The 26,786-nt window shown below is 36.1% G+C and overlaps 3 protein-coding genes across 4 annotated transcripts; all 3 read left to right on the top strand.

Annotated features, from left to right (window-relative positions):
* The first annotated feature begins 532 nt into the window (after positions 1 to 532).
* LOC147549996 (Pleckstrin homology (PH) domain superfamily protein) lies at positions 533 to 1,334 on the top strand. The gene has a single exon (XM_086670743.1). The coding sequence runs from the start codon at positions 647 to 649 to the stop codon at positions 1,082 to 1,084; it is 438 nt and encodes a 145-aa protein (XP_086526869.1). The 5' UTR covers positions 533 to 646; the 3' UTR covers positions 1,085 to 1,334.
* Positions 1,335 to 17,744: 16,410 nt separating this feature from the next.
* LOC147549994 (cold-responsive protein kinase 1-like) lies at positions 17,745 to 26,422 on the top strand. Of its 2 annotated transcripts, none has more exons than XM_086668853.1 (8): positions 17,745 to 20,250; positions 21,563 to 21,685; positions 21,893 to 21,999; positions 22,477 to 22,586; positions 22,740 to 22,950; positions 23,412 to 23,649; positions 23,839 to 23,989; positions 25,942 to 26,422. In XM_086668853.1, the coding sequence occupies exons 3-8, from the start codon at positions 21,927 to 21,929 to the stop codon at positions 26,242 to 26,244; spliced, it is 1,086 nt and encodes a 361-aa protein (XP_086524979.1). In that variant the 5' UTR covers positions 17,745 to 20,250; positions 21,563 to 21,685; positions 21,893 to 21,926; the 3' UTR covers positions 26,245 to 26,422. The 2 variants fall into 2 exon arrangements, with proteins under 2 accessions (XP_086524979.1, XP_086524980.1); XM_086668854.1 differs by having other exon boundaries at positions 17,800 to 20,234; positions 21,593 to 21,685.
* Positions 17,880 to 20,432, top strand: OTP81 (Tetratricopeptide repeat (TPR)-like superfamily protein). Its single transcript, XM_086668852.1, has one exon. The coding sequence runs from the start codon at positions 17,880 to 17,882 to the stop codon at positions 20,127 to 20,129; it is 2,250 nt and encodes a 749-aa protein (XP_086524978.1). The 3' UTR covers positions 20,130 to 20,432.
* Positions 26,423 to 26,786: the final 364 nt, after the last annotated feature.

Raw genomic sequence — 26,786 nt, 5'->3', positions numbered from 1 at the left:
TCAACAACTAACAACCGGTCAACAATTGGTTGCCCCAGTGGTCCAATGTGTTGACATAAACTACAAAAATCCTGGAGGTCTCAGGTTCGATTCCCAGATTACCATGGTTTATTGAACTTGAGTTATTAAGGTATAAATAATGTTGTTTGGGAAGTTTTATAAGGCCTCCCCATAAACCATTTTACTTGATAAATTAGAGGGAGGACCTTTTAACAAAAATGAGGGGGGCCCTATAAAATCTCTCATGTTGTTTGGCTTTAGGCCATAGTTTAGTTGGGCTATAAGCCCATTCTTTGTAAGAGTTTGTATTGGGCAGTTTCGTGCTTATTACGTCTTTGATGTATCAATTCGACTATCGTAGATCGCATTCAATTTCCAAAAAATAAAATAAACAGCCCGAAATTTCATAGCGGACCAACCTAGGGCAGCAAATAAGGGGAGTCAGACCACGAACCCGACCCGGCTGGAGCCACCAACCCCTAGTCAATCCTAGTTCTTCTATACCTTGGCTTCGTGAGGACATTAATTGCTTTGCTAGGTTGTTCATTCTATTGAAGCTAAAAAAAGAAAGAAGAAAAACCCCCAAATTTGATTTCTCTCTCAGTTTGAGGTGAGGGTGATTGTTAGGGCAAAAATTAAGTAGGAGATGGGAAGCCTGTGGCGAGCAGCAACTGGTGCATTTTTAAATCAAAAGACAGAAGATTATGGAGGAATAGAATTCTGGTGTAATTCAGAAAGAAGTGGTTGGTTAACAAAACAAGGTGAATATATAAAAACATGGAGACGTAGATGGTTTATATTGAAACAAGGAAAACTATTCTGGTTTAAAGATTCATACGTAACTCGTGATTCAAAACCTCGTGGTGTTATCCCTGTTGGTACTTGTCTTACTGTTAAAGGAGCTGAAGATGTTATTAATAAACAATTTTCTTTTGAACTATCAACTAGTAATGATACTATGTATTTTATTGCTGATTCTGATAAGGAGAAAGAAGAATGGATTAATTCTATTGGAAGATCTATTGTTCAACATTCTAGATCTGTTACTGATTCTGAAGTTGTTGATTATGATAGTAAGCCTTGATCTTGATGTTGATCATCATCATCAGATCAGATTAGGTTATCCTTATCTTGCTGGTGGTGTTCGTGGTGATCGTGGTGGTGGTGGTGGTGATGGTGGTGGTGAGTTTCTTCCTTGTGTTTTACTTTCTCTCTCTCTACTTTTTCATGAATTATGTATGTGTGTGTATATCAGTTATGTTTGTTCTTTGTGAATTGAACTTGTTCTTATTTGACCACTTCTTAAATCAACTTATAGAACTTTTTATTTGATATTTCTCCTTTTCAATTTGATGAATGTTTTATAAAGCTTTTGATTTTTATCCTTTATTAGGTTTAGGGTTTCAATGGATAATTATCTCTTATGTATATGTTCTGATTGCATGTGTGCTTTTAATTTTGTCATCAAATTTACTTCTTCAGTAGAGTTGAATGCCCTAAAATCATCTGTTTATTTTTAAGCGTAATATGTTTCTGATGAACTTTATGGAATTTCAAATTCGAGTCGAACTGTTTTTTGGCTTTATGAATCCCTTTTCCGTAAGAAGAACTCTAGTTAGAATTAGAAACACTAATAGTCTATTAGGATAAAGGCTTATTAAGTGGATAGCACTTTTACATTCAATTCTTACTCATCAATAATTCATCATGGGAGGAGGTTAAGATAAGGCTGAGAGAAGAGCTGATGCTCAGTCAAATAGAGTGGAGGAGGAATTTCAAGATCCTTTGGCCTTCCGCTTTCTAATAAGCTCATGAGGGAGGCTAGAAGACTTAAATGGAACATGGTGGAAACAGCTATTACAGGGGTTACAAGGGCATGGTCTTGTTCTTCCTTGGGTTTGGATAGTAAGAAATGAGTTACAACATCCTATCTTGGAATGTCAGGGGCCGGTTTTAGTGGAATGAAGATACCTACCCTTGGTAGGAGCCTCAACAGGATATTTTTTATATGGGACCCTTCCGGTGTCTCTTACTTGATGACTTTATCGCTACCTCTCTCTCCCTGGTTATTAAGATCATTAAAATAACTTTTCTTGGTTGTTTACTGAATTTTGTGGACTCAATATTGCTTTCGTTAGAAGAACTTTCTGCTGTGAACTAAAATGAGGTCCAACTCTGTGGGATCTGCCGTGGTGCATAGGTGGTGATTTCAATGTTATCTGTTTCTCACATGAGAAGAGGAACGGTACACGACTGTGTATGCAGGATCTTGGAAAATAGGTGGATGGTAATTCGCTCGTGGTTTTGCCTCCCTAGTTCGTGTTTTTTGGTCATGTCCTTGTTTCGTGAGATTGAGTGGACAAATTTTCAGACGTAAGACATCATTCTTCCGTGACCAGTGTCTGATCACTCGTCAATTTCTGCAGTCCAAAAAACCAAGTCAGGAGGAACCCCACCATTCAGGATGGATAAAATTTGGATGTTGAAACTTGAATTTTCTTGAAGACTTGGTGGAATGAAGTTTCTCCTAATGGGTCGAAAGGGACAATTCTTTGGCAAACGTTATTATAAGTCAAAAGAAAGCTCAAAACTTGGTCATAAGATAGACATATAGATTGCAAGGTTCGTGTGAGTTTCACTCTTGAGAAAATTCACGATTAAGGTCGAATCGAGGAGACCACAACTTCGTTTGGCAATGAAAGGCAATACAAAAAGGTTTTTTAAGGCTGAACGTGAGGAATTCGTTAAGGCTTCAGCTCCAGGAGATTCGTGCGAGACAAAACTCAAGTATTAGGTGGTTTAAGCAGGGGATAGAAATATGGTATTTCTTCATTGCGCAGCGTGAAACTTTCTTGGTTCTGATTCCCAAGAAAGAAACCGGGGCACTTGAACGACTGTAGACCCATTAGTCTGGTAGGTGGCTCTTACTAAATATTGGCTAAGGTCCTAAATATCAGACTGACTAGGGTCTTGGATAAGCTTATCTCCCCTTTTCTAGGCTTTGTGGCAGGTAAAATGATTTTAGACGGAGTATTGGTTGCCAATGAGGTTGTCTACTCCAGGATTCGAACTTCAAATGATGAAAGTTGATTTGGAAAAAGCCTATAACAGTTTCTTGGGACTTCCCCCACGAGGTGATGGCCAAAATAGGTGTTGGTTATAAACTTATAAAAATGGTGATTTTAGGTGCATAATATGATATCTTCGGTTTCTTTCTCTGTCTTAGTCAACGTTACTGTTACCATTAAGTTCAACAGGTCCAAAGGTGTTCGTCAAGGAGACTGTTATCTCCTCTACTAATCTTGTTGATTGTTGAATTTCCAAGTTTCCTTGTTAGGGGAAAACTAGAGATCTTCTAGTTTGGTTTGATGCGGCTAAGGAATTCGAGGGGAAGTATGGCTAGAGCTCGTTGATAGCCATTGGGAATGTACCCCATATCGATAGGCTGCCAGCGGCGTTTGGTTGCAAATTAGATGAGTTCAAAATATTTGGATTACCTTGGGGATGCATATAGGTCTACAGCTCTTTGGGATCTGGTTATAGAGAAATTTGTCAAAAAGCTCCTGGGCCGTGGCTTGGAAAGGAAAATTGACCTCTAGGAAAGTTAAGTTGACCTCGATTAGCAAAAATGCTAATTGGTCCGAAAATGGGGGCCAACCACAACCCGAAAACGAATCTTGCCGGCTCCCTTTGGTCCAGGCATTTCTCTCTCCACATGCCCGACTCAATGGGGGCCAGACACATCAGTTTCCAGGCTGTGGTCAGTCCCCATTTTCGGGCCAATTAGCATTTTTGCTTGATTAAAGTTACTAATCTACAACAAGATTAACATTGTTAGAAGACTCTTCTGTCTTTGGTTGGGAGATGGGAACAACATTTTATTATGGGAAAATGTGTGGTGTACTAATAGCAATAGGCCTTCGGCGGTGGACGTCTCGATTTTGTATAACATGTCTTTCTTAAAGGAAAATCAGTCTCGGAATGCTGCTCTTGACTGAAGGAAGGATATCATGGAACTTGGTTGGACTTTAGCCAAAATCTCAATGATTGGTGACTCGAGATGGATTCTTCTTGGAGGTTCTAGATAGGGTATCGTATGGAAGTGGTCAAAGATAGGTGCATATGGACAATGACTGCACATGGTTCTTTATCGGTTAAGTCGCCCTACATGGTAGTAGATAATCAAGAAAACAGTTCAGTTCAAGTGAATTTGGAGTAAGAACACTCCATCGAGAACGAGCTTTATGGTCTGGTTAGCTTCCATTTTAAGGATGCATATCTTAGGTTTCCTGAGCACAAGATGTTGTACGTTTGTCAATCTCTGCGTTGTGTGTAAGTCTGACCTAGAATTGGCAAGTCACCTATTTATTCTTTGTAAGAAGAGCCATAAGGTTTGGTGCTATTTTTTAGCGAGCTTGAAGTGTTCTCGGTGTATTCCTGGAAACCTATAAGACCATCTCACTCAATGGGTGGTGATCAAAGCGACAGTAAATCAGCAAAAACTAGATAGTCTTGCTTTTATTCGAGACAAGCTAGAACAAGGAGTGAGAGTTTATGTTGTTTACACAAGGACACCTAGCTCGTCTTGGAATCCATATTGAACAATACACCTAGGTTCCTGTTGAGCTCCCCGAGTTGGGGGAACTTGGCGAAGTCCCCGGCCCCTCTGTCTTTCTTCCTTCGCTTCTCCTTCCTTCATTTTATCCTGTTTTATATGGAAAATGTGATTTTAGTGCAAGAAACATTATATTATGTGTGTATTAGCTCTTTTTTCTTAAAAATTATTTCATTATTTGGTCGAGCTTCTAGGCGAGTGACTTTTGCCTTCATGAGCCCATCTACTGAGATGGAAACTCAAATGACCTAGTGAGAAACGTCAGGGAACTGTGTCAACTGATATACTTGCTGATGTGATTTGCTTCTCTTGCCTTATATGGAGTCTGAGTATGAAGGAAGCTCTCTCTCTTTCCCTGGTACCTAGAGCTTACCGCTCCATTCGTTCTTTCTTTGATGAGATGCAACGGACTTTGTTCTGTTATCATAATTGGTCTTTAGCCTGGTTTTCTGTTTTCTTGGTATTACTGTTGGAAATCAGTGTTTCTGTAAACTATAGTTCATTAATTTTTTGCTTTAAAATTATATTCATCAGTGGTTAGAGTTCTCGGATGAACTGTTTAGAGTGAGAAACTCTGCATGTTATAATGGTGTGAACTTATGTGTAAAGGAGTGTCTAGGGGCTCTGACAAAGAAAAAGATATCTGAAAACGTCATCTTATAATAGTTAATAGACGACCGAAAGCAGAGATATACAAGAGGAAAAGAAAATATTGCAAGTAAAACCTACTACTCCAGTATCTATTTCTTTAAACTAAACACCTGTTTAAATAATTAAGAAATCATGTGTTAATAGGTTAACTTCAACTTCCAAAATAGGTTAACTTCTCCAGTCACTCAACTCTTACTATTAACTCGTTGACAATATTGGATAGCTTATTTTCCTCCAAATCTAGACTTATTTTCTCCCTTGTAACAATCTATATAATAAGGGAGAAGGGTATCTTTCCCCCTCTTCCCAAAGGCTAGGATTTATCCCCACAAATTTGTCGGTTGGAGATCTAACTATTCAAAAATGGATGGCTCAGATTTAATTAAAAATCAACCAAGAGTTGAGATCTATATAATCAGGGAGGAGGGTATCTTTCCCCCTCTTCCCAAAGGCTAGGATTTATCCCCAGAAATTTGTCTTTGATGGTTGGGGATCTAACTATTCAAAAATGGATGGCTCAGATTTAATCAAAAATCAACCAAGAGTTGAGATTATAAGAAAGAGTATCTTTTTAAAGATTCTAATTTTCTTTGGGAAGACTAAAGGCACACATATTATTGTTGTAGGCGCCTGTAAAACTTTAGCCTTTGAGGGACGCTTATAGTTACAATGTGGGGCACGTATAGATCACCTCACCTGACACATTTGATAGAACTGTCCGTGCTCGCCGAGCACGGGTTATACCCTCGTCTCAATATATGTTGTGAGTGGAAGTTAAAGGTTCTTTTTCATCAAGTATTACTTGAACCATCCATAACAAACTTTATTTAAGTGGTAACATGTCGACCGAAAAATTACAACCTGACTAAAAGCTTTTTTTTTGTTGTTGAAAGTTGCTAAGGCTAAAATAAGAGGGAGGGGTGATAGGGCAAAAAGGTTCAAAAATAGTAATGAGTTTTAAGGATGTGAAAATTTTGTTTTATTCTTATTTCCCAATCTTTCGCCATTTCTTTTCTTCACTTTGGCGAAATTTGCTGGCAGACTACCTTTGCTAGCGAGCGTCGCCATTAGACTACCTTTATTGGCGACTACTAAGAGAAATTTCTCCCTCAACAAAAAAAAAAAAAAAAAAAAAAAAAAAAAAGAGAAATTTCTAATCTTCTTCTTCTTTCTCCTATCAAGGCCACCTAGGACCATCACCATTCTCGTTTTCTCTTCGTTTTCTTTTTTCCTTCTTTTCTTCTCTGTTCTGGGGAAAGAGAGGGCCCATTAGTTGAAACTCATGTTTTGTTTGGTGGATTTCCCTCGAGCCATAAACGCAATCTGATTTGGGGCAAACCCTCAAACAGTTCACAACCTAGTTTGGGGGAATCACACCATGGTTTGGTGTTTTCGCCAAAACCAAATTGGTGTTCCGACGAAGGGGGTCTTCTCTTTTTCCAGAACAGAGAGGGAGAATGAGACAAAGACAGAGAGGGAGGATATATAGACTGTAGTAATGGTCAGAGGTGGTGGTAGTCGAGCAGGAAAAAAATGATCTAATTTTTTTTTTGGGTTAATTCCGTTTTGGCCCCCGATTTGTGACCAACTCGCCGTTTTGGCCCCCAATTGTGTCCGGCAGTTCGTTTTGGCCCCAAAAACAACTTTTCGGACAGCGCTGACATCATCAAGTTCTGACCAGATATTTTGTATTCCCAATCTACCCCTCCCACCAAATTAAAATCTAATCTCCGTCAAATCAACTCCCTCTTTTATTCCCGAGGCTCTTTCTCTCTCCCCATTAATTTTTGGTTCCTTCTTTCTGCCATTAATTTATATTTCTCTCTCTCTACATTTCTCTCTATCTCATCCACAAGAAGCTTTTTTCTGAGAGAGAGAGGAAGAGCCTCTGTGAGTTTTGCTTAACTCTTCTTTTATTTGAACTTTTAATCCAACCCTTTTCTGAAATCAATTATTAATCTCTTTATATATCTCTACTAAATCAGTTTCATTCTCTATAACTCAATCTTTAATGGAAATTGACTAAAATGGGCAACTAGTGTTTGCTGAATTGCTGAAATGGCTTTTTCCTTTTCTTTAAAATCTTCCACATGGGTTCTTCATCAAAACCCACTTTATGTACTCCCTCATAAGCCTTCTAGCTTCATCTCTCCACCAGGAAGAAATCACAACATCTACTGTCTCTAATTTGGCTCCATTATCTTCCTTTCAAACTCATCAAAACCCATCAAATTTCACATCTCAAGATTTCCTAATCGTTCTTCGTCGCCAGAAGGACCTTGAATCTGTACTTAGTCTCTTCGAATGGGCATCAGAGCAGCCTAATTTTGTCCCTAGTTCCACTGTATATGAAGAGATTTTTCAACAACTTGGAGCTTTTGGATCTTTATATTCGATGAAGCATTTCTTTCACAGGATGAAGTTATCTGGTTCTGAGATTAACCAAGCTAATTTTCTTATCTTCATCGAAAGCTATGTGAAGAATAATTTATTTGATGAAGCAGCATGCGAATGTGCTTAACCTAATGGGAAAAGAATTTGGGTTAGAACCTGATACTTATACATATAATTTCTTGTTGAATGTTCTTGTTGATGGAAACAAACTAAAACTGGTTGAAGGTCAGCCATTAATCGAAGAACTTGAAGGAAACCTAAAGAACCCAATTTTACTTCAAATTGAAACTTCAATCGAGTCAAAATAAGTGACTAAGAAGAATTAGGTAAGAACACCTAATTATCCTTTGTTTAGGTATATTAGTTGATTTGCTTGGTTTAATATTATGAACTAATTTTGTGATTTTGTTGTGTACTTATTGTTAGTTTGTTAGATCTGAGTTATGTTTCTTGGTTGGATGGATAGTGGAAGAAGATTAGGGAAAAATTTCAAGGTTTAGTTCTTTTTAGAGTTGATTTGAGTTATTAACTATAATCTGTTTGATGAACTGCTTCTGATTTGAGTTAATGGAATCGATTTCTGTAGAGATCTTTTGAATGCTTTAGTGATGCCCAATCTGGAAATTGAAGAGAGAGAGAAGGGAGAGGAAAGAGAGAAGAAAGAGAGATGAGAGAGAATATACAAATAAAGTTAGAGTGAAATAAAAAAAAGTTAAAAAAGGGTTAATTGATTTGACAACTTGAGATTTAATTTTAATTTGGTCAGAGGGGTATTTCGGGTATAGGAAAGTATTGCTTATGTCTTGATGATGTCAGCACTGCCCGAAAAATTGATTTTGGGGCCAAAACGAACTGCCGGACACTTATTGGGGCCAAAACGACGAGTTGGTCACAAATCGGGGGCCAAAACGGAATTAACCCTTTTTTTTTCTGAATGTCGGTGCTCTTTGTTTTATTTTTGGGTTAGGGGAACAAAAAGAATGTTCCCCCGTTTTCTTTGAATGGCGAGCTGTCTATTTTGTCTCCTAAAACATCGACTTTTTTTTACCAAGTCATTTTAATTCTTTTTGGTGGGGAAAAACCAAAGGTAACGCTTGGTCCTTCATCTGCCTTTCCAGAAAACAGGGTGGACTACACATTAGAAATTCATACTTCGACAAAGTTTTCCTGGGAAAATTGGCGTGACGTCTCAAAACTGAACGAAACCTAATACGGACTGAACTCCTAAAAGCCAAATACTTCCTCAAAAATCAAAATCTAGGGCCGGCCAAACAAGCTCACTCGTGGATTTGGAAATTCATTTATAAGCATAAATGCATAATCTATATAACAAAACACAATGTTTTGTGCTGACTGGGACAAGTCGAAAGACAAATCCGATAGTTCGTTGGTTTTTTTTGTTAAATCTAGGCCACTAGATCTATTACCCACCTATAAAAAATATATTTAGTTCACCCTCTCAATGCAACATAACTTTATTCACCCTCGTGAAATACTAATATCAATGCACCTCATAGAAAACAACAGTTTTTTTTGTTCAAAGAATAAAGAGGGCTATTAAGACAATGATTCAACTCTCTCCTTTAGCCCTCGGTTACTAATATCAGTGCACCTCATGAAATAAAATTGAATACCATTAAATAATAAAGAGGGTTGTTTTTTTTGTTCAAAGAATAAAGAGGGATGTTAAGACTCTTAAGACAAAGGTCCAACTAAAAGCACATGCATGTATTTTCTTATTCTCCCTACCGTTTTCTATCCCACTTGATCACCACTAAAAAATATAAACCTCCCCTCATTCTCATATGTTCTCTCTTCCTCTTAATTCATAATAAATTCACCTTCCTTCTTCCTACAATCCTACCTATCTCTCTCCCTAATCACTCTTTCACATGCAAACGTTTCTTTTCTTCATTCTCTTGAAATAATAACTTATCTTTAGATTCCTCTAACTAAATATGGACAAGGCCAAGGTGGATTCGAGGTAAGAATTACCAATCAAGGTGGACATTCGAGGTAAGAACTAACAAATCTTTATACTACCATTATGGTGAATATTTCATGTGGAATAACTTAAATTTTAAGTGTTTGTAGGAATGCCTAAAAGTTAGGTGGATTGGAAAGTTGCTCGCTTTCACTTTTACGTACTGTTTAACAATTTAACATTAAAAAAACGGTTTAACAATAAAAATGTGTAACTAATTAATAAATGTGCTCTCGCAAATTTGGATGACATGGGTTTTAAGTTAATAAAAGGGGTCTCCAATTGTGCGTTTGCTTTAGGCCCAATCCAACCTTGGGCCGCCCCTGCATGTAATTGATCATGACAAATACCGAATTAAAGTTCTTGTTACAATATAGAATCCATACTAAAAATTAAATCTTCTAACAAGTATGTAATATAAAAGGGCAACTAAGCAAGGAAACATGTAACTCATCATGACAAACATCGAATTAAAGTTCTGGTCACAATACTACTACTTCAACACCTTTCAATTTTTGTCTACTACCACTGTGTAGCAGGTAAAACTTCTTTCTAAGGCATCATTTTGTTAACAGTATTATTATATAACTAGGGTATAGCCCGTGCCCGTAGGGCACGGAAATTTCTATATTATGTTATTCAAAATTATCGAATATTTTGGTCTTATACAAATATTGAAGTAACAAAATTTATTAAAAATAATAACAAAGATTATATTTAGTTGTTTGAAGGGAGAAAAGAGGAAAGAGAGAAAAATAGTTAGAGAGTTTATAGGGAGTGGGTAGTTATTCTCACTTTTTCACATTTATCCTTTAAAAACTCGTTAAAAAGAAGGGTTGTGATTTACAGAAAAGAATTGGACGACCCAGATTTATAAATGAAAGTTACGACATGACACAAAAACCTATGTCATTTGTTATATAGATGTAATGATAACCGTTCACTAAAGTGGTTTTACTTTGTTTCAAGTATGAGTCATACTGAAGCAAAATCCTTGAAAGGTGAGGATAAAGACATGAAACTTAACAAGCAACGCAATGCAGTCAGAACCGCGAGCAGGCGAAGGCTGGAATACCAAAATCGAAGGAAGAACTGGACGCACATGGCGTCTACCATAGCAATGGAGAGCCCACCTTTCACCTCAACACCTTTCAATTGATATGTTGGGTTATGTTTTGCACTAGCTCAATATAATATTTACAACAATAATCATCAAAACTAGGTCAATATAATACTTACAACAATAACATACAAAAAACCCTCAATTCTTGATAACATTAATAAAAACCATAATATTGTAATCCTAAATTCTTGATTGATACATTAATTGATTAAGGTTCAAGATGGTAAGAAAGATAAAATCAAAATTGAGAACAAGAACAAATGTCTAGGTACCAATCTTTTTAAATTATTTTTAATTTTATGTATTATTATTTTTAATTTTTGGTTTCTTAGGACTTAACTGTGTTTTATAGTTATTTTTATAATTTATAAATCTAATTACCTTTTCTTTGTTAGTTTTTTTAGGTCTAAGTTTTTTTTTCGATTTTTCTAGAAGTTGCCTATATTAAAAAATAAATAATATAATTTAAAGATTAGTTTAGATCTCAAACTAAGATTAACTTACTTCAGTAAGATATTGTCTTTTAAATCTTTTTTTTTCGATCCAGTAAGATTAGTTTAATATTTACTTTTATTGTTTGGTAACAAAAGTAAATATTATTTTATTCTTAAAATTTTGGTTAGACATTGATTATTTTAGTTAGATATAATTTTTTAAGCTATTTATATATAAGATATTGTTTTTTAATTTTGTATTATTTAACACTTGATTACCTTTTATTTATTAACTTTTATTACATGTCGACTTTTATTTATAACTTTTTTTAACCATGAAGCTTCTTATCTTCATCCTCACCTTTCAAAGATTTTATTTCAATATCAAAGACTCAGTCCTATTTATTAATTTCTTGTCTTATTTATTAACTTTTAACCATCAAGCTTATTGTCTTTTTTTATTAACTTTTATTACATGTCGACTTTTATTTGTATAATAATTCAATGGACAAAATGATGCGTTGAAAAAGAAGTTCACCTGCTATACACACTGGTCGAAACAAGAATGGTCAAATTCATTGTCTGCCATCTAACAGTTCGTTCATGCTTGTCAAATATTCCGTACTAAAAAATGCTTTAATTTGGGCTCATGCCATTCCCCTCACCAATGATGGGTAATGAGCTAACAACATTCCTGAAAAAAAAAAGAATCTCGTAGTGTTTGCAATTAAGATGTATGATAGTTAATTATGAGGAACTAAGATTTTAACTATTAAAAACTAAGAAATCAATAAATTAAGGAGAACTTGTTGTATAAAGTGTTCTTGAGAGATAAATTAAACCTAAAAGTTAAATGAAATGAAAAATATTAAATATAATGCAAACTTAAAAATTTTAAATAATAAATCTAAAAATATTAAATATATTTAATAAATATATTTAATAAAATACAGTTAATAAAATGTAGTTAATAAAATTTAGTTGATAAAATATTAAATATAGTGTTCTAACAAGACAAATGAAAAAATATTAAAAAGTTGGAATAAAGATTTAAAAGAAGTATTCTGAAACTTAATATAAACTTACTGGAGTTCTAAGAATTCATTAACAAAACTTTCTGGATCGTTTATGATTCTCTTCTTTATGAAGAAGAAAATGAATGAGGGAAATAAGATGAGCCCTATGTATATATTAATAAAAAAACGGGCAAGAAGGTTAGTAAAAGCTATATGACGAAGCGAGAAAAAGAGAGACAAAGAGAGAGACAGAGAGGGAAAAATACAAGAAATCATTAATAGTACTTACTGGATCGTTTGGAGAGAAGGTCAATGAGTGCAAGAATTCGAAGCCCTATGAAAAAATTTATAATAAAATGAGCAAGAACATCAATGAAAACTATATAATGAATCCTAATGAAATTATTAACAACAAAATGAGCAAGATCATGCAATTTTACAAAACCCTAAGCAAAGAGAAGACTCACAAAAATCCAAGAGCGAGGCCAAACCAATAGAAGAATTGTGATCGAGAGCGAGAAAGAGAAATACAAAGGCAGGTTACGTATTTATACTGATGAAAAAAATTTCATTAAATAGGTTGGGTTAATTAGAGAAGGGTCCCTGCCTCGCTTCAGTATGAATGAAATAGGTCAAGCAAATGACTTTTTTTGGGAATAGGTCAAGCAAAGGACTACTGAAATCAAGGTTTTACAATATTTATTTAAGCAGATATAAAAAAAAATGATCAATTTAATATTCCATTAGACCAAGGATCTTAGCGCAAATTCTTATTAGAACATAAAATTCTCTTCCTTCAACTAATATTCTAGAGAAGAAATTCAACAATTATTTTTTTGACCCATTTGAATACAAAAGATGGCTCAACTATAGAGTGACCTTTTCAAAAAAGAAAAAGAACTACAGAGTAACCTTCTACTTTCTTATTACAAGTAACACTCACATGGTTTTATAAGTACTAAAGATATCTCAAATATGGAAGGCCAATGTAGCAAAGTAATGATCAACTAAACAAAATTAAGTCTAACTGATGGGTCATGAAAATGTCCCATCTAAGTCGTTTAATTTAGCCAAGTTAGTCGGTTTCGAGTCTTTATTATAATAAAGACGTTGGTTTTCTTGATTAGGTATCTTTTGCAGAGTTAGATGTGAAAATCGGTTAAAAATGAGGAAAAGATGCATGAAGGGTATTTTGGTCATTTGGAGTCAAGGACATTCTGGTAATTTGGCCAAGGTCAGTGCGTGGTTGAAAAGTAGAGGTCGAGACGAGTCCGTAGGAGAAAACGGAAGTCAAATCGGAGTCCGGACGAAGGAATAAATCAAGGTCAAAGTTGAGTCAAAAGATGTTGAATGGTGGGACACCTTCGGGCATGGTTCTGGCGCGCGGTATAAAGGAAGACACTTGGCGCGCTTAGGAGGCCGGATCATCCAATCCCCGTATTTTCGCTTAGCATCGAAGTGAACTCTATAGGAATGATCCGGTAGAACTCGTTGCAGCTAAGTTTGGTGGTCCCAATCCCGCGTTTTAATCTCAGCCACTTCCTTCCGTGTTTCTTTGATCTAACGGATTTCGTTGATTCCGCCCAAGGAATTCCAACAACTGAGCACGTGTCTAGCATCCAACCGCCGATGTCCCGCCAGCTCCTTCATCTCACGGTCCATGTTTGCTGCCGTACTAATAATTGCTCGGCCGAGAAGCACTCTAGCGTCCGTTTCCCAGCACAAACCCTAGGAGCTTTAACACGCTGACATGTGTCTCCTTCATCCCTCCTTTAATAAACCAGCCGACCATACTTGTGTAATTTAGGGTTTTTTATATTTTAAGCCCCTAAAATTCTCAAAGTAGCCCTCCATTTCCAACCTTCTACCATTTTAACCTCAACAAAAATCCTAACTCTATTTAAATGCACTTGCTCCTCCATTAAAATTTAGACTTGAAAGTCCTCTCAACCTCCTCTTACATCCCCTCTTACCTATTTCTTTCTCCAACCTATTTTCTCTACCAAATTCATTTTTTCCATTCTTTTTCCATCTTTCTCTACTACTACTACTTCCTCTCTACCACACTATTATTCTTCCATTAATAGTCATCTCCTTCTTTCTTCCATATTCTTCTATCATCTTTATCCCCTTTCATCTCTTCTTTCTAACTTCTTTCTACATCTAATTTCTTCCTTCTCTTTCTTTTTCTTATTTGGGTGCAATAAAATAGCTATTACTTGGATTTCTTGGAGTAAAATTCTTGAGCACAAATGGAGCAAATCTTGGATAAAATGGAGATACATGGGAATATGGAATTTGAACATTCTTGGTGATTTCTTTCCATTAATTTCTTAGTATTTTCATTTATTTTACAATGTCAATGAATGTTACTCTAGATTTCATGTATAGTTAACTTAGCAATCTAAGGGTGTGAATGAAACCCATTTTGGATCTTTGTAATACTTGTTCTTGATTAATTAAATCCTTTGATGTGCTTTAATGTCTATTGATTGTTTATCTATATGGATTGGATTTTCTTTCCATTACTCATGCCTCATAATTAGATATTTCATACTTTCGTTAAGTTGTTAGATGGAGTATGCTTTTTAGATGATGAATAATAGTTAAGCAATCCGAATCTCTATAAGGAAGACAATTAGAATTAGTAATTATAAAATTATTTTATCTATAACATCACCCGGAATCCAAATAGTTCATTATATTGGATCCCGAGTAAATACAAAAGAGATTTAAGTGATTAAGTGCTTGTTTTATAAAGTGAAATTATGCGGAGGATTTTATAACCTTAGATATCTTCTCACCTCTCTCTTAGATAGTTTTATTAGTTTTATTTGTTTTCTTATTTCTTACAAATCAATCATCAAATTTATGAAGTGGTGTGTGTGTGTGTTTTAGTCTAAGTAGTTATTGACATCTCTATTATTGGGTCAAACTCGCCTTCAATATCCGAAGTTACCTACCTATTCCTTGGGACGATTCACGAATTTACTAACTTACTATAACTTGACCCCGTATACTTGCGGGAATAGACCTATTTTAGGCCTATCACTAACCCACATTAACCATATGACTAACTAGATCGTGCCCGTCCAAGCACCCCGGACGGGTTTAGGGTTTCGTCCGGAATACTTGTTGGGCAGACCATCACCTCTGTTTCTGCAATAAAAAATGATGGTATGCCCGACAAATATCCCGGCGGAATCCCGAGCGAGATACTTGGACGGGCATACCATCACCTCTGTTTCTCAATATACACTATATTAAACATCAATCACATTGGATTAAAAAACTCTTCAATAACAATACTACAACTGCTCTCAGGATGCTCATCCTGTAAATCTTTGAGAGTGAGTTCAAACACCTAAAAGATCACAAAAAAAAATTATTCGAACTCAAATAGAAACGTCTAATTCTCACCCCTTTGGAGAAAGAATGATAATCCTACAAAGAGAAACTATAGGACAAGGAATAATAATCATTAAGGGCAGGTAAGAAATGGTTGTCATACCAATTATATGGCATAAAGAATGAGTTCAATGTGAACTACAGTATTTTTTTAAATCTATAAAAAGGCAAGATCACTGTATAAAAAGGCAAGATCACTGTTGAAATGGTCAATCAAGAACATCATATATCAAATGGTACTGATTTGAGGCGGTTTTTGACCAACAAAAGAAACCCTTACAACAATTTTCCCACAACTACGAGGTGGATTGACTTATTGCAGGACCCCGTGTCTTAATTGGAGAGGATGAACTTCAATTTGCTGCAAACAAAATCTTAGATCAATAAGTTACCAAAAAATTTGGTCTAGCATGAAGGAAACAGTAGTGTAGAGAGATAAAGAAGCCACAAACCTTGACGGGGTTCAGGATTTAGCTCTGATTGGTGAGCCTGAATCTTGGTCTTCTTCACCATCTTCAGTGTGTCTCTGCACTAAAGAAAAGAAAAAAAAAATAACAAAATGAAGAACCGTTCCTTCCCAAACTGAGAAAAAACGCAATTTTTTCATCATAGAAGACAAAGATTAAAATCCCACAAAGATCACAAGTCCAGTGCTTTAATGTTTAAAAAAACATCAAAGATCATTTACAGTGAAGGTCTAAGTGTTGGCTTATGACCTCTTCTACTAGGGTTTTATGCGGATAACTTGACATCTAATGTCAAAAGCTAGTGATAGAATAAAAACCATGTCTATATGGGGGATACATTCGAGATCCTAGATTAATATCTTGAATGACAATTGGATCCTAATTATCCACCTCCAACAAATAACCCCAATAATTTTAGTCTCACTTAAGTTTCTCAGCTTATAAGTAATAACCAATAGAATGACTATTATTACTAATATCTTGGATGGAAATGTCCATTATACCATCCGGTCTATTACCATTCGTTAGTCCCTCACCAATTCAGGTAATTACTCTATTGGCTCTATCCTCTATGTACACGCAATCACTAGCAGAGCGTGGCAATAATCATTGCGCTGAAGTAAATTGGTATTTTATTTGGAAAATTAAAACTATCTCGAGAACAAAATTAATTATATGAAAATGTTGTTCTGGCTGTCTTCCAATAAGAAACCAAATTGACATATATATTGGTAATGTCTTTAAATGCACTTACTTTTTTTTTTTGTTGAAGTTAAATGTACTTACTGTGACAACATAGAAATGATAAATCATCCTCTTTTACACTGCTCATTTGCTTGAACTATCTGGCTTTATTTTAACATCTGATCTGATGATAATATATCTATAAAAGATTGGATGGCCTCTTGGAATGATACACAGAATAAGAATAATCTTAACTAAGCAAATGTTTATGCCATCATACTTTTGGTTTATTTAGAAAGCCCACTGTGACCAATGTTTCCAACAATCCATTACTTCTCCTGTGCAGGTTGTAAATCAAATTTTGGTTTACCCATCCTAAGGCGATCAATATTTACTCCAAACATCATCAAATATATGCAAATGGAATCCCTTGGTAACTCATATATTAAATTGAATGTTGATGCATATTTTAAAGATATCGACAATCTGACAAGGTCAGTTGTATTTTTCGTGATTACCAAGCGCAGTTCATTGAATCAAAAACAATGACGACGCTAAGAGTTTGAAACGCACAAGAAAGTGAAATCAATGCAATTTTATGTGGTATCAAATGGGCAGTTGAAAAAGGACCTAAAATATATCCATATAGAAAGTGACAATCAAAGCCTTATTTGTCACATGCACAATGCAAAAACGTCGATTCGGTGGCAGTCAAAAGACCATATAAAAAAAATCATTAGATTCATTCTGCAATTTCTAGAAATCACCTTTTCGTACATCCGTCTTCAAGGCATCAAATTGACAAATTAGCAAAATAGACTCTTATTCAAAAAAAAAAAAAAAGAGTAAGACTCTGTTCATCAAAAAATAAAATAATAATAAGACTCTTGTTTAGTATATTTAACAAAAAAAAAAAAGACTCTTGTTTAGTAATACTATATGTTTTCTTTTGAAAAAAAAGTCATCACATTTTGGCTGGGAGGGTAACTTTAACTGTACCTCAAACCGCTTTCCCGCGTTTTTAAAGAGAAGTGTGAAGGGTCAAGACTATTTTCCTGTTTAACCGCTACTAAACGGTCACTTGGAGAAAAAAATACAAATTCATGGCAACCCTCGTTCCCCAAATAGTTTCTCTCCCAAACCCTAATTTCACAAGAAAGAATCAGAAGTTTATCAGAAAACCCATTTCCCGATTAAACGATCAGAATCGATACTCTTCCGACCACCCTATACTTACTCTAATCGATCAATGTTCAAACACAATTCAATTGAAACAAATCCACGCTCAAATGCTTCGCATTGGTCTCTTCTTCGACTCTTATTCTGCAAGCAGACTCATTACAATTTGTACATTATCTTCGTTTTCACTTAATCTTGATTATACCCAGAAAGTGTTCGATCAAATTCCCCACCCAAATATTTATACATGGAACACTCTTATTCGCGCTTATTCTTCAAGTGATAATCCTACCCAAAGCATTCTTATGTTTACCCAAATGCTTCATGAATGCCCTGATCCTCCTAATAAGTTCACTTTCCCTTTCTTGATTAAGGCAGCTTCCGAAATCTCTGGTTTACGAGAAGGTCAAGTGTTCCATGGAATGGCAGTTAAAGCTTCACTTGATTCTGATGTTTATATCTTGAATTCTCTGATCCATTTTTATGCTTCATGTGGGGATATAAATCAGGCTTATAAATTGTTCATGAAAATTCCTGAAAGAGATGTTGTTTCTTGGAATTCTATGATTACTGCTTTTTCTCAGGCTAACTTTCCTGATGAGGCATTAGAGTTGTTTAGAGAAATGGTGAGGGAGAACATGAAACCAAATGATGTGACTATGATTAGTGTTCTTTCAGCTTGTTCAAAGAAGTCGAACTTGGCATTCGGGAAATGGGTTCACTCTTATATTGAGAAAAATGAGATAGAAGATAGCTTGATTTTGGACAATGCCTTACTTGATATGTATATGAAATGTGGTACTCTTGAAGAAGCCAAGAGAATTTTTAAGAAGATGCCTGAAAAAGACTCGGTCTCATGGACTACTATGCTAGTAGGGTGTGCGAGTTTTGGGGAATTTGATGCTGCACGGTGTCTTTTCAATGAGATGCCAAGCCAAGATATCGCAGCTTGGAATTCCCTCATCTCAGCTTATGAACAGAGTGGGCAACCAAAACCAGCATTAGCTATCTTTCATGAGTTGCAACTAAGCAAGAAAGCGAAACCTGATCAAATTACTCTTGTAAGCACTCTCTCAGCTTGTGCTCAACTAGGCGCAATAGATTTAGGTGGATGGATCCATGTTTACATAAAAAAGCAAGGACTCAAGTTAAACTGTCATCTCACTACTTCACTCATTGATATGTATTCCAAGTGCGGAGATCTAGATAAGGCGTTTGAGGTGTTTCGATTTGCAGATAGGAAAGATGTTTACGTATGGAGTGCCATGATTGGTGGGTTGGCAATGCATGGACGCGGTAGAGATGCGATCGATCTTTTCTTGAAGATGCAAGAAGCGGAGCTTAAGCCCAATGAAGTTACTTTCACTAATGTCCTATGTGCTTGCAGCCATGCCGGATTAGTTGAGGAAGGTAGACTTTATTTCAACCAAATGCTTCCAATATATGGAATTTCGCCACAGGTGAAGCATTACGCGTGTATGGTTGATATCCTCGGTCGTGCTGGTTTCTTAGAAGAAGCCATGGAATTGATCGAGAAAATGCCAATCGTTCCAGGGGCTTCTGTCTGGGGCGCATTGCTTGGTGCATGCAAGACTCATGGGAATGTTAGTTTAGCGGAACAAGCATGTAGTCGTCTCCTGGAGTTGGAACCTAGGAATCATGGAGCTTATGTGCTTTTATCTAATGTATACGCGAAGTCTGGGAAATGGGATGAAGTTTCACAGTTAAGGAAGCTTATGAGAGATAATGGCATCAAGAAAGAACCTGGTTGTAGCTTGATTGAAGTTGATGGCATCGTTCATGAGTTTCTTGTCGGTGATAACTCTCACCCTCTATCGAAAAAGATCTATTCAAAGTTGGATGAGATAGCTTCAAGATTGAAATCAACTGGGTATGTGACAAAAAAGTCTAATCTACTCCAGGATATAGAAGAAGAGGATGTGAAAGAACACGCACTATATCTTCACAGCGAGAAGTTAGCGATAGCTTACGGGCTTATTAGTACAAGCCCGTCAACAGCAATACGGGTTGTGAAGAATCTCCGGGTCTGCGGGGATTGTCACTCTGTTGCTAAGCTTATCTCAAGGCTTTATAATCGAGATATAATGCTAAGAGATAGATATCGTTTTCACCATTTCAAAGGTGGCCACTGCTCTTGTTTGGATTATTGGTAATAAGGAATGGGTTGTTTATTCTTGAAGGGATTTGGTAGGAATTTACTCCTTTCCTTGGGAATTATGTCCTTTGCGCTGCTGGGATGTCTTCTACTTCATTTATTGGTTGCATCCTTCTCAGGTTCCTTATTCTCTCCCTCAAGTACTGTTTTCCTTAATTAGGTAACTTTTTTGTATGTATATCAGAGACATATTTATTCTTCAAGATGTAGATGAAACATGACATAAGAAGCAATTTTGTTGTATGATTCTTGTTTTTAGCATTTCAAGTATATCTATGTAATAGAACACAACTTTTTTTTTCTAGTCGTAACTTCTCTAATCGCAGTTATTAGTTGTTTTGTCCCAGTCATAAATTTAGAGTTAGAAATAAAAACATTGTTGCATCTCTCAACCATAATTTTCTGTACACAATTAATATCTTACTCAAATTTCTGGAGATAAATCTCAATGACAGAGTAGAGAAGTCCTCCATCATGTCCTTCCTCTCCCAAGAGTCGCACCCTCTATCTAAAGTTAAATCGGATCTAATAGGAGACGACAGTTAAAATAAAATGAAGAGCAACATTTCATTTATGTAAGTTTATATTTTTATGGTTCACTAATATTTCAATCCTTCAATTCAATTCTCACCAGCAGAATGCGATTGACAAAATTAATCGTGCCATAAAAACGGGTTATACCTAGTATATCTATAAAAGTATGAAGTGGGGATTTCCCCACAACCTCGCTCACCTTTTCTCCTCCCCTAACCACCTCATTCCACTAATTTCGAACTCTTTGAATTCATCACTTAATCGTCATTGACAACTTTCGTGTTTAAACCGTGTCTGCGATGAGTACTTTCCCATTAAACTAATTCTGATAAATTCGAGAATTATGTAATTGCTCGCTGAAAACGTCAAAAATATTCTGTGAGTTAGTCAAGTTCCTGATAGAACATGCCCCTTCCTAGAAATTAGTCATTTAGAAACATTGGCTGCTAATTGATTAAATATTTTCCTGATCTAGTTGACTACGTCAGAAATATTCCAAAGTTATTTTATATAACAATAAAAAATCCTCAGATAAATCTTAGTATTTGTTAAATAAAATGAGAAAACAGAAAAAACAAAATGAAGGGAATAAATAAAACTGAAAGAAAACCTTAAGAAAAGGAAAGGAATATGAGTTGGATTTTGTGTGGAAGGAATCAAGTCAACTGCATTTCAGGTGGTGTGCCATTTCAATGGTCGTTAGTCTTTCTATCTCCTATTACCCGCGCTTTTTAGCCGCCAGCCATTGACCTCACTACCCAAAAAAAGATACTTTTGGAGAGAGAAAGCACAGCAGCTGACCTACAAGTTTCTGATTTAAGAAGATGAGAGGGGACACTATAACTACCTTAACCCAACTTCTCTAACTTAAGTCTTCTCTATTCAACTTATCATCAGGGTTTTATTTCTGTACTGGTGGGGAAACAGAGAACCATCTTTTCAGGTTCCTCAAGGCTGATCAGGACCCATTTCCTTGCCATTCTAAGATATTATTGGGTTTTTCATTCTATTCAACTACCAGTAAGTTCATTTCCTAAAATAACTTTTTCTTTAGATGCTTTTCATCCTATTCACTTAGTAATCTACTTGTACCTCAGATAATGTTTAAGATTTTCTTCGTGTTTTGGATTGATTTGCTTCTTATATTGTTCAATTTCTTGTTTATATTTTATTCACTTGACTTCAATACATTTTAATGGTGAGTTTTGGTGGCTAAATGTTAAACAGGAAAGACATTGTTGGGTTTTGTTAAGAGTTATCAATGAAGCTCTGTTGTTTCCCGGTGTCTAGAGGGAGTACAAGGGAAAATGTCAACTCTTTGGATCCTACAGAAGGTAAGTAATTTAAATGGCTGGCTTGTTTATAGATATATGGATAGCTAATTTCTTGCGAAGTAACAGAAAGAAGGTTTAAGTAACTCAACTGATGCCAATATTGGTAGGAATTCCAACTTAGCGTGCCCTACTTTAGAAAACAGAGAAACTATGCTATGCTTATTTATTAGACATCTCTTCATGGATGAAGTTTTGGTTATTTATGTGGGAAAATAGATTGAAATACTGCATATTAATTACCAAAATAATGGACTAACATGGGTAGGTCCCATAACTAGAAACCGAAAAATTGTGTTTGTGCAAGTGCTGGTAGTATTAAGAAATAACAATCTACTACCTCTAAACATCATTCTTTTCCTCGGAGATAAATTTTCATGTATTTTTGTTTCGTTGCCTTCCCATTCTTGTTTTTCGGTTACGTGAATGCAATTTAACTCGGTTATGTACTGATGAGCTTATATGTTAATGTGTGGTTAGTGATTAAGACAGATATAAGGCTATTTTCTTATAACATGTTGAGGTCTGCAACCAGAAACTTTCACCCATCGAACAAACTGGGAGTGGGTGGCTTCGGAATCGTATACAGAGTAAGTCTGTGAGCACTTATTTGTTGTTACATAATGAGTTCATTATTGTCATATATAGAGTTCACTTACGAGCATGACCCTTGAAGTAAAGAGAACGAGGGACAGTTAATTATTGTTTTGAAATTTCTCTGGCTTTGTATTTTTTTGTCTCAGGGGATGTTAAGAGATCAGACCTATGTTGCGGTTAAGTGTCTATCTGCCGAATCTGCACAGGGAACACGCGAGTTTTTGGCTGAAATTGACACGATATCAAGTGTTAGACATCCAAATCTTGTTCAACTTATTGGATGTTGTATAGGAGGAAGCCAACGGATGCTGGTGTACGAGTATCTGGAGAACAATAACCTAGCAAGCTTTTTATTTGGTAAGTTTCGATTATGTGGATTTTTATGTGAAAACTACGCTCTAGTATAAAAACATGGTAGCAACTATCTAAAAGTTTTGGCAAGTGAGTTCCAACTGTAGTGCACTCCCTTTGAGGGATTAATTCAGGCCTTCGGGCATGAACTGAGTATCCCCAAGGTGCAACCCTCTGACTCAGTTATCACATTGTCACGAGGACTTGTACATAATCTCCATTGTTGTAGGACATGGCTTGGGACAGTACGATGGGATCAGAGTATTGCAACCCCCTCGTAGGGAAGCCATACCTTTAACCAACTAGAATAACAGTCTTGCTGAGGACTTAAGAGATGGAAAAGCATAAAAATTTAGACAATTAGGTAATTTTACATAGTAGACTTCTCATTTTTCATTCTTGAATTAATTCCTCTCCTAACCAATGAAGAATCCAAGATAATCGTTTATAATGATAAACTATTTCAGGTCCAAAGAGTAAAAGAATCCCTCTAGATTGGCCTAAAAGAGTCGATATATCCATTGGTATTGCTCGAGGACTTACATTTCTTCACGAGGAAACTGAACCATATATTGTACACCGAGATATTAAGGCTAGCAATATACTCCTAGATGGAGACCTAAATCCAAAAATCGGAGACTTTGGGCTGGCAAAACTTTTTCCAGACAATGTCACTCACATTAGCACCCGCGTTGCAGGAACAATGTGAGTAGAACTTCTAAGTAGAGTTTCTTAACTAATTGCTTTTATTTAACAAAATCAAGCTCATAAAATATTGGCATGGAGTGAGGCAACTTGTTCCATAATAAAGTGATCTTTACATCTTTGTTATGTTTTCTTACATATCTTTGTTTGGACTATATTTCATATTTTCTTGTTGTCATTTATATGCAGTGGTTATTTGGCACCTGAGTATGCCTTACTAGGACAGTTGACGAAAAAGGTCGATATCTATAGTTTTGGAGTCCTTCTGCTTGAAATTATCAGTGGCAGAAGCAGTAGTTCATCAGCGTGGGGAATGAATATGATGCTTCTTGTGGATTGGGTATATTTCTGACTCATTCTCTTATTATCGTGAAATGAAGATTTGATTAAATAAACCATGGCAGTTCAAAATTTCAAATACCATTTCATATCTGCAAGAGGTTGTTGAGAAAATAGTCCACGTAAACAAAACGAACTCTCAAGACCTAGAATAATCTAAGCATTTCCACTCATTGCCAATTGGTTGAGTAGGATGGCCACTAATTGGAAATAGTATCAGAGCTAGGCTGACACATGATGGGTCTAGCAGCACGCATCATCTGTCTTTTTTTTGAATGGTTAGGTGTGTCTCGAACCCTTGACCTTTTAAGCCTTGACCTTTTAAGCTCAAAGAATCCTACAAGTAAGGGAGCATGAAAGAACATCTCAACTTCGAAAAAGGGTATGAATATAATATCTAAGGTTTGTGCATTAACTGCCCATTGGTTCGGACTTACTAATTTAAGAGTTGGAAAACCTTTTCATGCTTACAATTTTCATGTTATGTTCGTGTACTATTATTCAATGTTACCAGGTACGCGGATCACTCCGGTACGTGGTATGAGTACCGGTACGCGATTCACTACTATGTGAGTTTCGGGTACACTGGGGTATACCTCTTCGGTACACTCTTTTTTATCGCGGGACATTTTGGACTAATTTCTTAAATAATGTAACCTCCTTATGATGCATATATAATAGATATATCTACTCTCAGACATCTTCTTGAAACTTAAAATCTTAACAACTTAATCAAATAAGGTTAATACCCTGTTGGCCCTTAATCTGTGATCAATTGGCCCCCAGAAGTGTCTGGCAGTTCGTTTTGGCTTCCAAAACCCAATTTTTTCCCCAAAAACTACCTTTCTGGCATGTGATTTTGATTTTTTAATTTATGACATCCTTTTTCCTTCCACATCAGCGTCTCACTCCACATCATCAAACCCTTTCCCTTACCTCTTCTTCATCTTCACGATTGCCGGCAAGAGGTCACTGGTTGGAAACCTTCTCCGGCAACCCTAAAAAAAACTTTCTTCTTTACTCTCACCACCACCAACACCTTCTTTCTCTCTCCTCGCTTCTCTTTTTTTTTTCCTCTCTCGGTTCCTCTTTGCCGGCAAAAACCCTACAAAGGGGAACCTTTGTCGTTGTCACGAAGGAGTTCTCTCAAACTCTCTAGAAGGTTTCTTGATCAGAAATCCTTCTTCATGCAGAACGTCCAAATTTGGAAACCTTTTGTGAAGGATAAGGGTTTCCAGATTTGGAGACCCTTCACGAAGGAGTTTCGCTTGAGCTCCTTTGTGAAGATGAAGGTTCCCTTTCGCTGGGTGCTGGAGAAAGGGAACCTAGAGAGAGATAAAAGCGAGGAGAAATGGAAGGTGTTGGTGGTGGTGGGAGAAGAAGAAATTTTTGTTGTTGTAGGTCGTCGGAGAAGGTTGTCGCGCGGCGACTCTGAAGAAGAAGAGATGAGGTGTAGGGTTTGATGATGTGGTGAGAGGGTGATGTGGACGAGAGAAAAAAGGATGAGGTGGATAAATAATTAAAAAGAATATCAAAATTCAATAATGTGAGAAGGGTATGTTTTGAAAAAATTAGACAAAATTGACTGTTTGGACCAAAACAAACTATAGAAGACTTACGGGATCAAAGCTGCCAGTTGGTCACAAATTGAAGACCAAAACGGAATTAACGCTTAAAAGAATCTTGTAGTCAACTAGTGAAACTTTAAGATTTTTCAAAAGATTTGGATTGATTAAGACTAATAACTCCAATATGCCCAATTTAGAGTACGGAATCGCGAACACCTAAAAAGGGGGAATCGGGCGGTACGCAAGGGAGAGTAGAATACCTGGTATCGTTGGTATTGTTTACTTCCCCAACTGAGTCATTGTGTTTGCTTAGGTATTTTTGTTTTACACTCATAAAAGACCAAAATTTATCGTTTAATTGAATATTGCTCGGGTGTTATTACAGACATGGAAACTTCGTGAAGAAGATAGGCTCTTGGACATTGTCGACCCAGAACTAGTAGAGTACCCTGAGAACGAAGTACTACGTTTCATTAACGTAGCAATCTTTTGCACGCAAGCAGCACCGAGCCAGAGACCATCCTTCAAGCAAGTTGTGGAGATGCTCACAAAAGATTTGGTCCTCCCTGAAATGCAGCTTATCCGGCCTGGATTTCACAAGAGCAATATTACCCACGACTCAGTAAGTGGTAGTTCTCTACAGAGCTCCTCACCCCATATTAGCAAGAGAGAGCTGCAACCTAGGTGAGAATTGAGGTTCATGGTATTCGGTATATGGAAGCATTGGGTAATTTCTAGCATTCTCCTTGTAATAAGTGCTTAATTGTACGATTTTTCACTACTACATGTTCGTGTGAGAAAGAAAGAGTCAGTATAAATGTAAATTCAATGTGTCTAGCAATAAAAATAAACTGACATTTTCAGCTTTATTTTGCACATTTTACTCCTTTTGCCGCAGTTTTGGGAAATAAAAAAATTTTTCTACAAAATTGGTCAACTAAGATTGACTTTTTTATTTCTGTTTGTTGCAATAGGCCTTCCAATCTTAGAATTAAAAAATTAAACTTTTATAAGATCCCACAAAAGAATTTAAATAAACTTTTATAAACTTAAACAAAATCTTTCTAGGATCTAAACCTTAAACTCCTTTCAAATGTTGCTTCTTTTCTTTATCTTCTTCTCTAAAGCTTTGTATTCTTCTAATCACTAAACCATAAAAACATGTAGAACAAATCTAATATGTTTAGAAGTTATGAAAAAAATGTTTTAAGACTTAAAACTAAATGATTT

The sequence above is a fragment of the Eschscholzia californica genome, unplaced genomic scaffold (assembly GCF_041429995.1).
Source record: "Eschscholzia californica isolate CP2 unplaced genomic scaffold, dmEscCali1.0.p SCAF_3, whole genome shotgun sequence".
Classification (NCBI taxonomy): Eukaryota; Viridiplantae; Streptophyta; class Magnoliopsida; order Ranunculales; family Papaveraceae; genus Eschscholzia; species Eschscholzia californica.
This window is presented reverse-complemented; position numbering and strand designations above follow the sequence as displayed.